This window comes from Chrysemys picta, chromosome 12 (genome assembly GCF_011386835.1).
Source record: "Chrysemys picta bellii isolate R12L10 chromosome 12, ASM1138683v2, whole genome shotgun sequence".
In the NCBI taxonomy this organism is placed as follows: Eukaryota; Metazoa; Chordata; order Testudines; family Emydidae; genus Chrysemys; species Chrysemys picta.
Genome location: NC_088802.1, coordinates 35,362,672 through 35,377,511, shown reverse-complemented (window position 1 = coordinate 35,377,511; position 14,840 = coordinate 35,362,672). Strand labels below are relative to the sequence as shown.

The 14,840-nt window shown below is 47.1% G+C and overlaps 1 protein-coding gene across 1 annotated transcript in view; it reads right to left on the bottom strand.

Annotated features, from left to right (window-relative positions):
• The window catches only part of CFAP52 (cilia and flagella associated protein 52), a 35,316-nt gene extending 23,001 nt beyond the window's left edge, over positions 1-12,315 (bottom strand). Inside the window, exons 1-4 of the mRNA XM_005297629.5 lie at positions 12,158-12,315; positions 4,870-5,069; positions 2,542-2,678; positions 187-315 (exon numbers count right to left, since the gene is read on the bottom strand). Of these exons, the coding sequence (XP_005297686.1) occupies positions 187-315; positions 2,542-2,678; positions 4,870-5,069; positions 12,158-12,230 (539 nt within the window). The 5' untranslated portion in view covers positions 12,231-12,315. The remainder of the gene's footprint in view (positions 1-186; positions 316-2,541; positions 2,679-4,869; positions 5,070-12,157) is intronic.
• Positions 12,316-14,840: the final 2,525 nt, after the last annotated feature.

Here is a 14,840-nt window from a genome sequence, read left to right as displayed (position 1 = left end):
TAAGGGACAAGCTGATGGATATTCATAGGCCCCTTGACAGTGATAGGAAAAAGCGTTAACACTCCACATTGCTTAACTTTCCTTCCATCTAGGTAAACAGTCTTTGTAGAAGGAAATAGCTTTGTGAGTTCCCCCCCTCACCCCCCTCAACAGTTCTCTACTATCGGCTAGACAAGACCTCCTTACTTTCCAGCACTAATGAACGCCTCATCTCTGCAGTTGGAGAACGCCAGGACGGTAGCATTTCCAGCACTACGGGCTGAAGCAGGGCTGCCGCAGATGGCATCTCTCTTAGCTATGCTCCATACAACCACGCTGCAGGGAAAGAAGGGTTTAAAAAAATAGTTTCAACTTGTTTAAATCATAAGAAAATGTCACCAATCAATAGAGTGAAGCTATCTTCCCAAACATGTTGCTAGATGAATCCAGGCTTGGGGCCACTTTGCAGAGAAAACGTTCACCCACACTTTTTGTACATAGATATATAGAATTGCAATTCATGTCCCTTGTTCATAAAGCAGCTTAGTGGGTTTGTGCACTAGCCTTTTAACTCCTGTTGGCCAAGATTTTAATCACGTCTTAGGTCATCAGTAGAAACTGATCTGATGGATCTCATCCTGTCCCCATTGTGACAGATAGGACAACTTCCTGCAATATCTTTTGGAGACCATATTGTATTAAGTGTATGAATGGGTTAAGTATCACCGTTGGCCAGGCACTGTATGAACGCCACAGAGGGAGGATTACCACAGCTCCTCCAGGAAGTGAAAACAGAAAACAGCAGGGGAAGATTAAGGCAAATCACTCAGGTTATAACACCTCCAGACAGGTACCACCTCCTGGGGATGCTCGCATATTCTGGTTCAAACTAGATTCTCCAGATACCAACATACAAAGAAAGGACTTTTGGATAAACAGCCCAAGCTTAAACTGACTCAAGATCAGCATTCTGGTTCTAAGACAAATGAACTTGTAATCATGGGGAAAACCCAGTCGTGGGTTTTGAAGGACTAAAACCTGCCAAAGCCTCTAGGTTGGAGTTGAGGTGACCGCTGATAAGCTTTTTAGCAAGTGTGTAGTTTCTTTTATTGTTTTAATATGTTTTCTCTGTAATGCTTTCACCTTAAGAATAAAGGTAACTGCTAAGAAGGAGCTGTGTTGTAACTTGTAACGGCTGGCCATACACTAGTCAGAGCCCTCGGAGAGCAGGCAAAATGCAGACGCTGGTCTTTTAGGCAGCCTGGCTTGTTGGCGATATGACAGTATAAATCATGGAGATGTGCAGCCTTAAAAACCCTGGTCAGAAGGGAGTGACACATGGGTCTCTGCCTAGGAGAGGTGATGGCTGAAAGCTGGAAACCTTTAAGAGGGTGTCCTCAAGGGACCACGGAGGGGGAAATACAGGTGCAGTTACCCTGAAACTGTGATGCCCACCAAAAGACACCATACCATTTCACATCTTTGGCTTTCGACTGGCCAGGAGTGGAGCAGCAGAGACGATGCAAGTCAGGAATCAGGTACAGTGTCAGAGCAACACAGAACTTGCCTGAAATAGGGCCCAACCACGCAAACACTCAGTAAGCACCAGGGCAGTAGTCCTGATTGAGGTCAACGGGGCTGCTCCTGATAGTAAGCACTACACACAATAATAAATGTTTGTAGGATTGGGCCCTACGTCTTTTTCTCATCTGTGCTACAATAGTATTACTTCACTTTCATTTCTTCTCAATTGACTCACAGTTTAAAAATATTATATATTGCCCTGCATGTATTCAAGACTCCCTCTGTTATTTGTGTGCTCAGTTTACCATACAATATAAACAGCATATTTCAAATAAAAACTAGATGGGCTGTAACACGGCCCAGGGCAGAACTCAATGATGGGGATATCTGCAGAGAGATGCACAGTTTTAGACATACAACTCCCATGAGAAGACCTATGCTTTCAATCCATTGCATAGCTCCGCAGAGAACCTCATCATTAAAGGCATGAATGTTTTTCCTTGCATTTATGACTGGGTGTAAAGGCCCCATCCAATGACTGACAAGGATAGAAGCCATGTGCAGAGAAACCCACAGCTGCCAGCACCTCTCATTGCATGGGAATGTGACTGGCAAATAATTCTGTCTTGAGGGACGAGAAGGTGAGTGTGCTCCTGACAGTCTCTTTTGGCCAAATTCAAAGGTGAACCTACGTTGATGTGATGTATATCTTCTTCATGTCCATACGTTAAGTCAAACAGATTCCCTAAAATTCAGGCAGTAAGATTCAGAGCTGATGTGTCAGGGGCCTGCATCTAAAGGAGTGTGAATTACACTGTATATGAGAGAAGGTGAATAGTATACCAGCTTCGACTCCCCTCTGCACTGTGGGCTGTGCTGGGAATCAAACTCACAATAGCAGGAGAGGAAGCTGCCAACAGCATTTTTGCCTTCATTTATTTGGTCCTCAGACACAGGAAGTTTCCTTTTAACCTAGCCCTCTGCTTATGTGACTTCTTTGATAGGGGAGGAGAGAGATTAAATTTTGAATCTTGTTACCTGCCATCGTCCTGGCCTCCCAGTGACACCAAGTAAAGTTCATTTGGAGAGAACGCCAGTTTTTCAACTTTCCCCTTGTGAAGTGACAGCCGAGCAAGCAGCTCTCTCTTCTTGTAGTCCCACAAAATTATATCTGCCTGGGGTCCAAAGAACATTAGTTAGAATTTCCTCAGGTTCTTAGGTGCAAAAGGTGCTTCTAAGTTAGGCTTCTTTCCAGCCCAGGACTCCATTTGTATGAATACTCTTCAGATTAGCCACACTAAGGCCATGTCTACACTAGGAGTGCTTTACCAGTATAGGAACAGTGGCATATTATACCAGCAAAGCTGCCCTTTGTACCACTATAGTAAAGCCACCCCCCAGGAGCAAAATAAACTATACTGGCAAAAGGGCAGCTTTGCTGGGATAGCTCCACCTATACTAGGTGCTTCTGTCAGCCCAGCTATATTGGGCGGCACTCACCTTTTCATATCCTTGATTGACATCATGATACTGGTGAAAGTAACTGTGTAGATCTGGTCTAAGAGACAACCCAAAAGTAAAGAAGGACTTCCCAGTTTGAGACTGTGTTTCATTTTAGAGTCAATGTAACATCAGGGCCAAAAGAACAACAAGGGACAATGTACAAGATTGAGAGGTCCAAAACTGGACATTTTAAAATACTGCAAGGTACTACTGCCCCTTTCGTATAAGGATCTTAGAGTGCCCTACAAAGAGTAATTAATTCATTCATTCCCATGAAGAAGGCAAAGAAGGGTCAGATTTTCAAAGATCTTGGGTGTCTAAACATGCAGTTATGCACCCAGTGGGATTCTCAAAAGCATCTAAGTGACTCTGGAGCCCAAGTCCCATTTTCAAAAGTGATCGATACATTTAGCAACCTAATGGGACGTGGACACCTAAGTAACTTTTGAAAATGGGACTTAGGCATTTAGCCATGATCAACGGCTCCATGTATAGTTGGCAGCCGGTTTCAAGCGAAGTGCCCCAAGGGTCGGTCCTGGGGCCGGTTTTCTTCAATATCTTCATTAATGATCTGGAGGATGGCGTGGACTGCCAAGTTTGCAGATGACACTAAACTGGGAGGACTGGTAGATACGCTGGAGGGTAGGGATAGGATACAGAGGGACCTAGACAAATTAGAGGATTGGGCCAAAAGAAACCTGATGAGGTTCAACAAGGACAAGTGCAGAGTCCTGCACTTAGGACGGAAGAATCCCATTCACTGTTACAGACTAGGGACCGAGTGGCTAGGCAGCAGTTCTGCAGAAAAGGACCTAGGGGTTCAGTGGATGAGAAGCTGGATATGAGTTGACAGTGTGCCCTTGTTGCCAAGAAGGCTAATGGCATTTTGGGCTGTATAAGAAGGGGCATTGCCAGCAGATCGAGGGACGTGATCGTTCCCCTCTATTCGACATTGGTGAGGCCTCACCTGGAGTACTGTGTCCAGTTTTGGGCCCCACATTACAAGAAGGATGTGGAAAAATTGGAAAGAGTCCAGTGGAGGGCAATACAAATGATTAGGGGGCTGGAGCACATGAGTTATGAGGAGAGGCTGAGGGAACTGGGATTGTTTAGTCTGCAGAAGAGAAGAATGAGGGGGGATTTGATAGCTGCTTTCAACTACCTGAAAGGGGATTCCAAAAAGGATGGATCTAGACTGTTCTCAGTGGTACCAGATGACAGAACAAGGAGTAATGGTCTCAGGTTGCAGTGCGGGAGGTTTAGGCTGGCTATTAGGAAAAACGTTTTCACTAGGAGGGTGGTGAAGCACTGGAATGGGTTACCTAGGGAGGTGGTGGAATATCCTTCCTTAGAGGTTTTTAAGGTCAGGCTTGACAAAACCCTGGCTGGGATGATTTAGTTGGGATTAGGTCCTGGTTTGAGCAGGGGGTTGGACTAGATGACCTCCTGAGGTCCCTTCCAACCCTGATATTCTATGATTCATTTTGGACTTGCTTAAGGTCACATAGCAGTTCAGAGGGAGATCTAAGAGTACATGCCTCCCAGTCCCCTGAAATGCTTTTCCTCTTCTAGCATTTTTCCCCTCAAAACAAAAGCTTCAATTATTCTTTAAAAAAACAACTCCCACTGCCAAAAGCTCAGCTCTGAATCAGTTATCCTATACTGATGTAGTTAAAAATAACAGGGCCTGCTGCTATAGCCTTTACTCACAGGCTTTATGCTACTAAGTCAACAGAATTACATGCAAGACTACGGACTACAAGATCAGTCCTCTGAGGAGGAAGATTTCAGTTTGATACTCACCCCAAAGTCATTATTCAATCCCCCAAAGGTTAAAATAATCACTTAAAAAATATTACTCACCTTGAAGCCCATGAAAGTGACCTGTCCAGAAGCTACGTAACATCCACTCCGAGACACAGCAATACAGGAGACATTGTTAGTGTGCCCGTGCAGGAAAGCTTGTGTGTTATTGTTCAAGCCTTGAATAATTACGGTACATCCCAGAGGATAGACAAAGTGCTCCCGATCAGGGTGGCAGATCAGACCAAAAGGTATATGCCCTACAACAGAAAGGGAGTAAGAGAGAGAATTCAGAGATTCACAGATTTTAAGGCCAGAAGGGACCATTAGATTATCATATCACAGGCTCTTAAATTACACCCAATTACACCTGTATTGAGCCCAACAATGTATGTCTGACTAAACACAACTTGCGTTTGGCCAAAGTATAATTTTCAGAAGAGAGTTATTCTTTAACCTCTAAATTAGGGAAGCATGATCAACGGTCCCGCTACATTTTTTTCTTATGTGTGGCATGGCTGCCAGAGCTCAGGTTTATAATCTATGAGCACAGTCTCATCCTCATCCCAGAGGGAGGAAGGCTGGCCCAGTGGTTAGTGAGCAGCGGCACAGAAGGCAGCGAACAGGGCTGCTAACAGGGGAGTTTGAGTGGGAGTTCCATTGGAGGAGAAGGTACCTGTATTTGCGTCTGTCTTTGTAGTGTTTGTATGTGTAGAGGCCTGTAGGGGCAGCCTGCTGGGCGGGCAGCTGAGCCCTGATTAGGGGGCGGAGCTTGGCTGAGGAGCGGGCCTATAAAAGCGGCCACCCAGCCAGGCAGCGGCACAGCTGCGAGTAGCGAACAGGGCTGCTAACAGGGGAGTTTGAGTAGGAGTTCCATTGGAGGAGGTGGAAGGGGAGGGCACGGTGCCCTGTGTGCTGTGTGTCCCCAGGTGCAGAGGGCACAGCTGAGTAGGCGGGCTCAGACAACAGTGGCCATGAGCCAAGCAGTGGGGGACACAATGCAGATGATTGCATGCAGCAGCTGCGGTATGTACATGGTCTGAGCGGCAGTGCCTGAACAGAGGTATGTGTGCATGAAATGCCGCCTAATAGAGCTGCTGGAAGAAAAGATCCGAGGTTTGGAGATGCAGGTAGATACCCTGATAGAGTTTAGAAGGGAGTTCAAGCAGCTGATGGAGCAAAGGCAAGGAGGGGCTGAAGGGGAATGCTCGGGGGTACAGGTGGAAGCAGGGACAAAGACCTGTGAGGGGGGAATGCCGGGGGGAGAACAAGGGCAGTGGAAGCATGTGACTGTGAGAAGCAGGCCAAGGAAAAGGAGGGCCAGTGAAGGAGAAATAGAGCTCAGGAACAGGTTTGGGTGTTTGGAAAACGAGGAAGGGGTGCAGCAGGTGGTAACTGAAGGGGGGAGGGGGAGGAAAAAGAGAAGAGTGGCTAGTCCCATAGAAAGAGGGGAGGAATTGATGGAGACAGCACCAAATCTGGGCCCCGGGAGGATACAGGATGGCATAAGGGGGAGTATAAGGGAAAATAGGAATGGACAGGGGTTGCAACTAGAGGGAACAGGGAATAGATTAGTAGAGCACACTGTCACCAGGCAAAGGCAGGTTTACGTGATTGGGGACTCCTTACTTAGGAGGTTAGATAGGCCTGTGACCAGGGCAGACCCAGAGAACAGAAGGGTGTGCTGTCTACCGGGCGCTAAGATACGAGATGTGGATCTGCGGCTGAAAAGGATCCTAAAAGGAGCAGGTAAGAACCCCTTGATCATCCTTCACATAGGTACGAATGACCCGGCTAGGTTCTCGCTAGAGAGAATCAAGGGAGATTATGCCAGGCTGGGGAAGACGCTTAAGGAAATCGAGGCTCAGATCATCTTCAGTGGGATTCTGCCTGTTCCTAGAGAAGGGCAGCAAAGGGGTGACAGGATTGTGATGATAAATACTTGGCTAAAGGAGTGGTGCTATAAAGAGGGCTTTGGGATGTATGGCCACTGGGAGGCTTTCGGGGACAGAAAACTGTTCTCAAGGGACGGACTTCACCTGAGTAGGGAAGGAAATAGACTTCTGGGAGGGAGGCTAGCTCATCTCATCAAAAGAGCTTTAAACTAGGAATTTGGGGGAGACGGTTGGGAGATGTCCAGTTAATCTCCACACCAGATTATAACATTGAGAGGGAGGACAATGAGATAAGAACAGATATAGCCGGGGAGAAGAGATTAGACATAAGGAGGAGGGGTGGGATGGATACTAGACTAATAGGTCATACTAGCAGTATGGTGTCCATACCAAATGGGATAACGAATGTGAGAGAGGCCAAACGGCATAAATTAAAATGTTTTTATACACCAATGCGAGAAGCCTAGGTAACAAAATGGAGGAATTGGAGCTCCTAGTCCGAGAAATGAAACCGGATATCATAGGAATAACTGAAATGTGGTGGAATGGTAGTCATGACTGGAGTACAGGTATGGAAGGGTACGTGCTGTTTAGGAAAGACCGGATCAAAGGTAAAGGTGGGGGAGTAGCATTGTATGTCAATAATGAGGTAAACTGTAAAGAAATAATAAGTGATGGAATGGATAAGACGGAGTCTGTCTGGGCAATACTCACATTAGGTAAAAAAACTACTAGAGCCTCCCCTGGGATAGTGCTTGGGGTGTGCTATAGACCGCCAGGATCTAGCCTGGATATGAACAGAGAACTCTTTAACATTTTTAGGGAAGTAAATACTAATAGGAACTGTGTAATCATGGGAGACTTTAACTTCCCAGATATAGATTGGGGAATAAAGGTTAGTAACAATAATAGGGCTCAGATTTTCCTAGACGTGATAGCTGATGAATTCCTTCATCAAGTAGTCGCTGAACCGACAAGGGGGGATGCCATTTTAGATTTGGTTTTGGTGAGTAGTGAGGACCTTGTTGAGGAAATGGTTATAGGGGACAACCTTGGCTCGAGTGATCATGAGCTAATTCAGTTTAAACTAAATGGAAAGATTAACAGAATTAAATCGGAGACTAAGGTTTACGATTTCAAAAGGGCTAACTTTAATAAATTAAGGGGACTAGTTAGGGAAGTGGATTGGACTAACATATTTAGGGATCTAAAGGCGGAAGGCGCCTGGGATTATTTCAAGTTCAAGTTGCAGGAGCTGTTGGAGGCCTGTATCCCGAGAAAGGGAAAACGGTTCGTAGGCAGGAGATTTAAACCGAGCTGGATGAGCAAGCGTCTCAGAGGGGTCATTAAGAAAAAACAGAAAGCGTACAGGGAGTGGAAGATGGGAGGGATCAGCAAAGAAACCTACCTTATTGAGGTCAGAGCATGTAGAGATGGAGTGAGAAAAGCCAAAAGCTGTGTAGAGTTGGACCTTGCGAGGGGAATTAAAACCAATAGTAAGAGCTTTTATAGCCATATAAATAGGAAGAAAACAAAGAAAGAAGTGGGACCGCTTAAGACTGAAGATGGAGTGGAGATTAAGGATAATTTAGGCATGGCACAATATCTAAATGAATATTTTGCATCGGTATTTAATGAGGCTAATGAAAGGCTGAGGAATAGTGGAAGGGAGACGGATGGGAATAAAGGAGTGGGGATTGACATTACTGTATCTGAGGTAGAAGCCAAACTCGAACAGCTTAACGGGACTAAATCGGGTGGACCGGATGATCTTCATCCGAGTATATTAAAGGAACTGGCGCGAGAAATTGCAAGCCTGTTAGCGATAATTTTTAATGAAACTGTAAACTCGGGGGTGGTACCATTTGACTGGAAAATAGCTAGTGTGGTTCCTATTTTCAAGACGGGAAAAAAATATGACCCGGGTAACTACAGGCCTGTTAGTTTAACATCTGTAATATGCAAGGTCTTGGAAAAAATTTTGAAGGAGAAAGTAGTTAAGGACCTTGAGGTCAATGCCAATTGGGACAAATTACAACACGGATTTACGAAATGTAGATCGTGCCAAACCAACCTGATCTCCTTCTTTGAGAAAGTAACAGATTATTTAGATAAAGGAAATGCGGTGGATCTAATATACCTCGATTTCAGTAAAGCGTTTGATACAGTACCGCATGAGGAAGTATTGGTTAAATTGGAAAAGATGGGGATTGATATGAAAATCCAGAGGTGGATAAAGAACTGGTTAAAGGGGAGACTGCAGCGGGTCATACTGAAAGGTGAACTGTCAGGTTGGAGGGAGGTTACCAGTGGAGTTCCTCAAGGTTCGGTTTTGGATCCAATTTTATTTAATCTATTCATTACTGACCTCGGAACCAAATGTAGGAGTGGGCTGATAAAGTTTGTGGACGACACAAAGTTGGGAGGTATTGCCAATTCAGAGGATAGGGATATCCTGCAGGGAGATTTGGATGACCTTGTAAACTGGAGTAATAGTAATAGGATGAAATTTAATAGTGAGAAGTGTAAGGTTATGCATTTAGGGATGACTAACAAGAATTTTAGTTATAAGCTGGGGGCGCATCAGTTGGAAGTAGGGTGACCAGATGTCCCGATTTTATAGGGACAGTCCCGATTTTTGGGTCTTTTTCTTATATAGGTTCCTATTACCCCCACCCCCATCCCGATTTTTCACATTTGCTGTCTGGTCACCCTAGTTGGAAGTAATGGAAGAGGAGAAGGACCTCGGAGTCCTGGTTGATCGCAGGATGACTGAGTCGGCAATGTGATGTGGCCGTGAAAAAAGCTAATGCGGTCTTGGGATGCATTAGGCGAGGTATTTCTAGTAGGGATAAGGAGGTGCTGGTTCCGTTATACAAGGCACTGGTGAGACCTCATTTGGAGTACTGTGTGCAGTTCTGGTCTCCGATGTTTAAAAAGGATGAAATCAAACTGGAACGGGTACAGAGAAGGGCCACTAGGATGATCCGAGGAATGGAAAATCTGTTGTATGAAAGGAGACTTGAGGAGCTCTGTTTGTTTACCTTAACCAAAAGAAGGCTGAGGGGGGATATGATTGCTCTCTATAAATATATCAGAGGGATAAATTCCAGGGAGGGAGAGGAATTATTTCAGCTCAGTACTAATGTGGACATGAGAACAAATGGATATAAACTGGCCGTCGGGAAGTTTAGGCTTGAAATTAGACGAAGGTTTCTAACCATCAGAGGGGTGAAGTTTTGGAACAGCCTTCCGAGGGAACCAGTGGGGGCGAAAGACCTCTCTGGCTTTAAGATTAAGCTTGATAAGTTTATGGAGGGGCTGTTTTGATGGGATAAAGTGATTTTAGTCAATAGGTCAATAATGTGCCATCGCTGGTAATTAGTAACAATGGTCAATGATGGGATATTAAAAATTACTACAGAGAACTTTTTCCAGAGGGTCTGGCTAGAGAATCTTGCCTGCATGCTCGGGGTTCAGCTAATCGCCATATTTGGGGTCGGGAAGGAATTTTCCTCCAGGGTAGATTGGCAGAGGCCCTGGAGGCTTTTCGCCTTCCTCCGCAGTATGGGGCAGGGATCGCTTGCTGGAGGATTCTCAGCAATTTGAAGTCTTTAAATCATGATTTGGGGACTTCAACAGCTGAGTCAAGGGAGAGAATTCTTCCAGGAGTGGGTGGGTCAGCTTTTGTGGCCCACATCATGCGGGAGGTCAGACTAGATGATCATAATGGTCCCTTCTGACCTTAGAGTCTATGAGTCTTGGGAGACCTGGGTCCAATTCCCTGCTCTGTCAGATTTCCTTGTGACCTTGGGCAACTCACTTAGGCTGTCTGTGCCTCAGTTTCCCATCTGCAAAATGGGGATAATAGCACTGCTCTGCCTCACAGGGGTGTTAGTAGGATAAATACATTAAAGATTGTGAGGTGCTCAGATGCTTTGATGAGGGGAGCCAGATAAGTACAATTAATTGATCGATTCCATCGACCCCTTTGTTCCCTCTCTTCTTCATGTATTCCCTCTCCCACATTCAATTATCACCTCCCTTTTTCTACTCTCACTCCCTTTTAATATTTCCCCATGTTTCTCGCTCCATCACACACTCTCTCCTTTGCTCTTCCTTTAAATCCATGGAACCAAAAGTTCAAATCCAGTTCTTGGCCTTATCCATGTTCTTCATGCGTCTGAGGTACATACATGCATTTTGGGGCCGGCAAAGGGATCCCTGAATAACTATAGTTTGTAAACGTCCATGAAAGGAGTTCTGGAAACGTAATATCCCTTCACCAATATCAAAGTGCATCCACCTCTGGAGCACGGAGCTGGGCAGCCTAGAAGATAACTGGCACACCGTGCAACAATGTTGGGAGAGGAGGTTTTGGACAAGAAGCTAGGGCAAACCCCCTACTCTTATGATAAATGCTTTGGGATTTTAACATCCAAGCAGAGCACACACATGGAAGCTTAGTTTTAAAATTCTCACCGGGAGATGCACAGTAAAGTGCATGAATTCTGTTGCATCCACCTCAGGCCCATACAGAACACAGACAAGGCCAAGAACTAGATTTGAACCTTTGGATTTGAACCTTTGGATCTCAGGATTTCAAAACTAAGACCATCCCTCTGGAAACCAACATAAACTTCACTGGGATCACAGCCTAGTCCAGATGTTACTGTTGATGTAGCATAGCAGGCAGGTGTGCCACTGTACTGACAGGTGCAAGAGATGCATCCCTGCCTTGAGATTACAAAATCAAGACCCAAGACAAAGAGTGATGACAAAGAAAAAACAGGCCAATATGGGTGACAGAATGAGAGGCTGAGGTGGGTGGGCTAGGTGAGGCCAGATGGGAAGAGGGTGACTTCATTGCTCTGCAGGAAATTCTGCCAGGCAGAGATGTTTTTAGTAAGTTAAAATGAGTGGCAGGGTCCAGAGAGAGGGCCTGGCAGGAGGGGAGCAACAGGGTGTGCATGGGACCCCAAGTTAGCCCTCAAACACACTGAACCCACAGAGGCAGGTCACCACTTCCCAAGAATGGGGGAGGGGCCTTTTATCAGAGATTGAAATAGATCATGAGATGAGGTCAGGTCCCCCAACCCTGCCCCCCACCAAACCCAACCCTCCCCACTAGATTCCCCCCCGCAACCCAGCCCCCAATACAGCCCTCCCCACTAGATCTCCCCAACCCAGCCCCTCCATCAGGACCCCCAACCCAGCCCCCTCATACAGCCCTCCACACTAGATCTTCCCCAGCCCCGCATCAGGGCCCCAAACCCACACCCCAATACAGCCCTCCCCAGACCCCACTAGATCCCCCCCCAAACCTCCATCAGGACCCCCAACCCAGCCCCCAATGCAGCCCTCCCCACTAGATCCCTTCAAGCCCCCCAACCCAGCCCCTCACGGAGACGCCCTGGCACCAGGGTCACCCCGCAGCGGCCGCGGCGCGGTACCGTTGAAGCCGATGACCGCCTGCAGCTCCAGCTCGCACAGCGCGTCACTCTGGGGTCCCGGCTCCCCCGCCATGGCGCTGCCGCCCGCTCCCCTCAGCCGGCGGCTGTGTACACCCGGCGCTATAGAAACCGCGCCTGCGCACCATCCCCCACTCCCTCCCCCGTGCCGAAGGCTGCACATGCGCAGAGCCACAGTTTGGGCCCAGAGGAGAGGAGCAGTGGGGGGATGTAGGAGGGCAAAGGTCGTGACCCGAAAGCACCCTGTACGGCTCAGGGCAGAGGTCATGACTCTACAGTGAACCTCATCCCCCATGGACACAACCTGGGCATCTAGGGTGCAGTCCCCAGAGACCAGCAGGCTCCCAGGGCTGCAACCCTGCCTGGAGGGACCAGGCTTCCCCTCCTGCACCCTGGGGTGACAGGAGCCAACTTGCTGCTCTCTTTCTCTGGTTTTTGGAGATACATGGCAATCAAGCTCTAAATGGAGAAATGTGTACATGCTGCTTATTTTTCTGTATTTTTAGATTTCTTCTGAAAGAGTAATGCTACGATCAAATATTTATATAGCTGCTGCTAACCAATTCACCCATAGTGTCACTTAGGAATTCTGAAAGTTGCCAGCAGCTTTGCTGATCTGTGTGGTTTAGAGTCAAGAGTATATATTCCTTGGCACTTTTTTTCCTCATTGTCAAGCAAAACTAATGTTTGTAAATGAAAATGTCCAGAATTATCCAGTTATGCCCTTATTTTATTTCCCATTTGACCTGGCTCCTATCCCTCTGATACAGTAAGCAGAGACCCTATGTTTAGTAGGATTGGCCTACTTTTCAGCAAAGCCACCACTTTTTGCCTCTTCTAAGACAGGACAGTCCAATGTTCTACTTTTTAAGAGTGCTGGTTTACTTGCCCTACTTTCATATGGCAGGTCTACCTGGTACAATGAAAGGAAAGCTTTCTTATGAGGAATCTGTGCAACCCACCTGGGGAATTAGTTTTGTCTTCTAAATCCTTTTGATGTGTGTTTGTTTGTTATAAGGATGGTATCATTTATTTGTATTGTGGAAACACACTGAGGCCTCCACCAGGGATGGGATCCTATTGCTCTAGGCACTGTACAGACATAACAAAAAGACTGCCCCAGACCCAAAGAGCTTACACTGTAAGGGTACGTCTACACTACGAGAGTAGTTCGATTTTACTTAAATCGAATTAGTGGAACCAATATTACAAAGTCGAACGTGTGTATCCACACTAAGAACAGTAATTCAACTTTGTGAGTCCACACTAACGGGGCAAGCGTCGACATTGGAAGTGGTGCACTGTGGGCAGCTATCCCACAGTTCCCGCAGTCCCCGCTGCCCATTGGAATTCTGGGTCGAGCCCCCAATGCCTGCTGGGGAAAAAAATGTGTCGAGGGTGGTTTTGGGTAACTGTCGTCATTCAACCGTCACTCCCGCCCTCCCTCCCTGAAAGTGCTGTCGGGCAATCAGTTCGTGTACTTTTCTGGTGAGTGACAGCGCGGACGCCACAGCACTGCGAGCATGGTGCCCGCTGCGACAATCGCTGCAGTTATGGCCGTTGTCAACACCTCGCAGCTTATCATCCACCTTTTTCAGAGGCAGATGCTGAGAAATCGGGCGAGGAGGCTATGGCAGCGCGGTCAGGACATTAAGTCTGAGAGTGGCACAGACCTCTCGCAAAGCACGGGACCCCGCGCCGTGGACATCATGGTGGCAATGGGTCATGTTGATGCTGTGGAACGGTAATTCTGGGCCCAGGAAACAAGCATGGACTGGTGGGACCGCATAGTGCTGCAGGTCTGGGATGAATCACAGTGGCTGCGAAACTTTCGCATGCATAAGGGAACTTTCCTGGAACTTTGTGAGTTGCTGTCCCCTGCCCTGAAGCACAAGGACAGCCGGATGCGAGCAGCCCTGACTGTCCAGAAGCGAGTGGCCATAGCCCTCTGGAAGCTTGCATCGCCAGACAGCTACCGGTCAGTCGCGAACCACTTTGGCGTGGGCAAATCTACCGTGGGGGTTGCTATGATGCAAGTAGCCAACGCAATTGTTGAGCTACTGTTCTCAAAGGTAGTGACCCTGGGAAACGTGCAGGTCATCATAGAAGGCTTCGCCGCGATGGGATTCCCAAACTGCGGTGGGGCTATAGATGGAACTCACATCCCTTTTCTGGGACCAGAGCACCAGGCCAGCCAGTACATTAACAGAAAGGGCTACTTTTCAAGGGTGCTGCAAGCACTGGTGGACCATAGGGGACGTTTTACCAACATCAACGTCGGATGGCCGGGCAAGGTTCATGACGCTCGTGTTTTCAGGAACTCTGGTCTGTTTAGACGGCTGCAGGAAGGTATTTACTTCCCGGACCACAAAATAACTGTTGGGGATGTGGAGATGCCTATAGTGATCCTCGGGGACCCAGCCTACCCACTAATGCCCTGGCTCATGAAGCCCTATACAGGCGCCATGGACAGTGAAAAAGAACTCTTCAACTACCGACTGAGCAAGTGCAGAATGGTGGTGGAGTGTGCTTTTGGACGTCTCAAGGGGAGATGGAGAAGCTTACTGACTCACTCTGATCTCAATGAAACCAATATCCCCATTGTTATTGCAGCTTGCTGTGTGCTCCACAATCTCTGTGAGAGCAAGGGGGAGACGTTTATGGC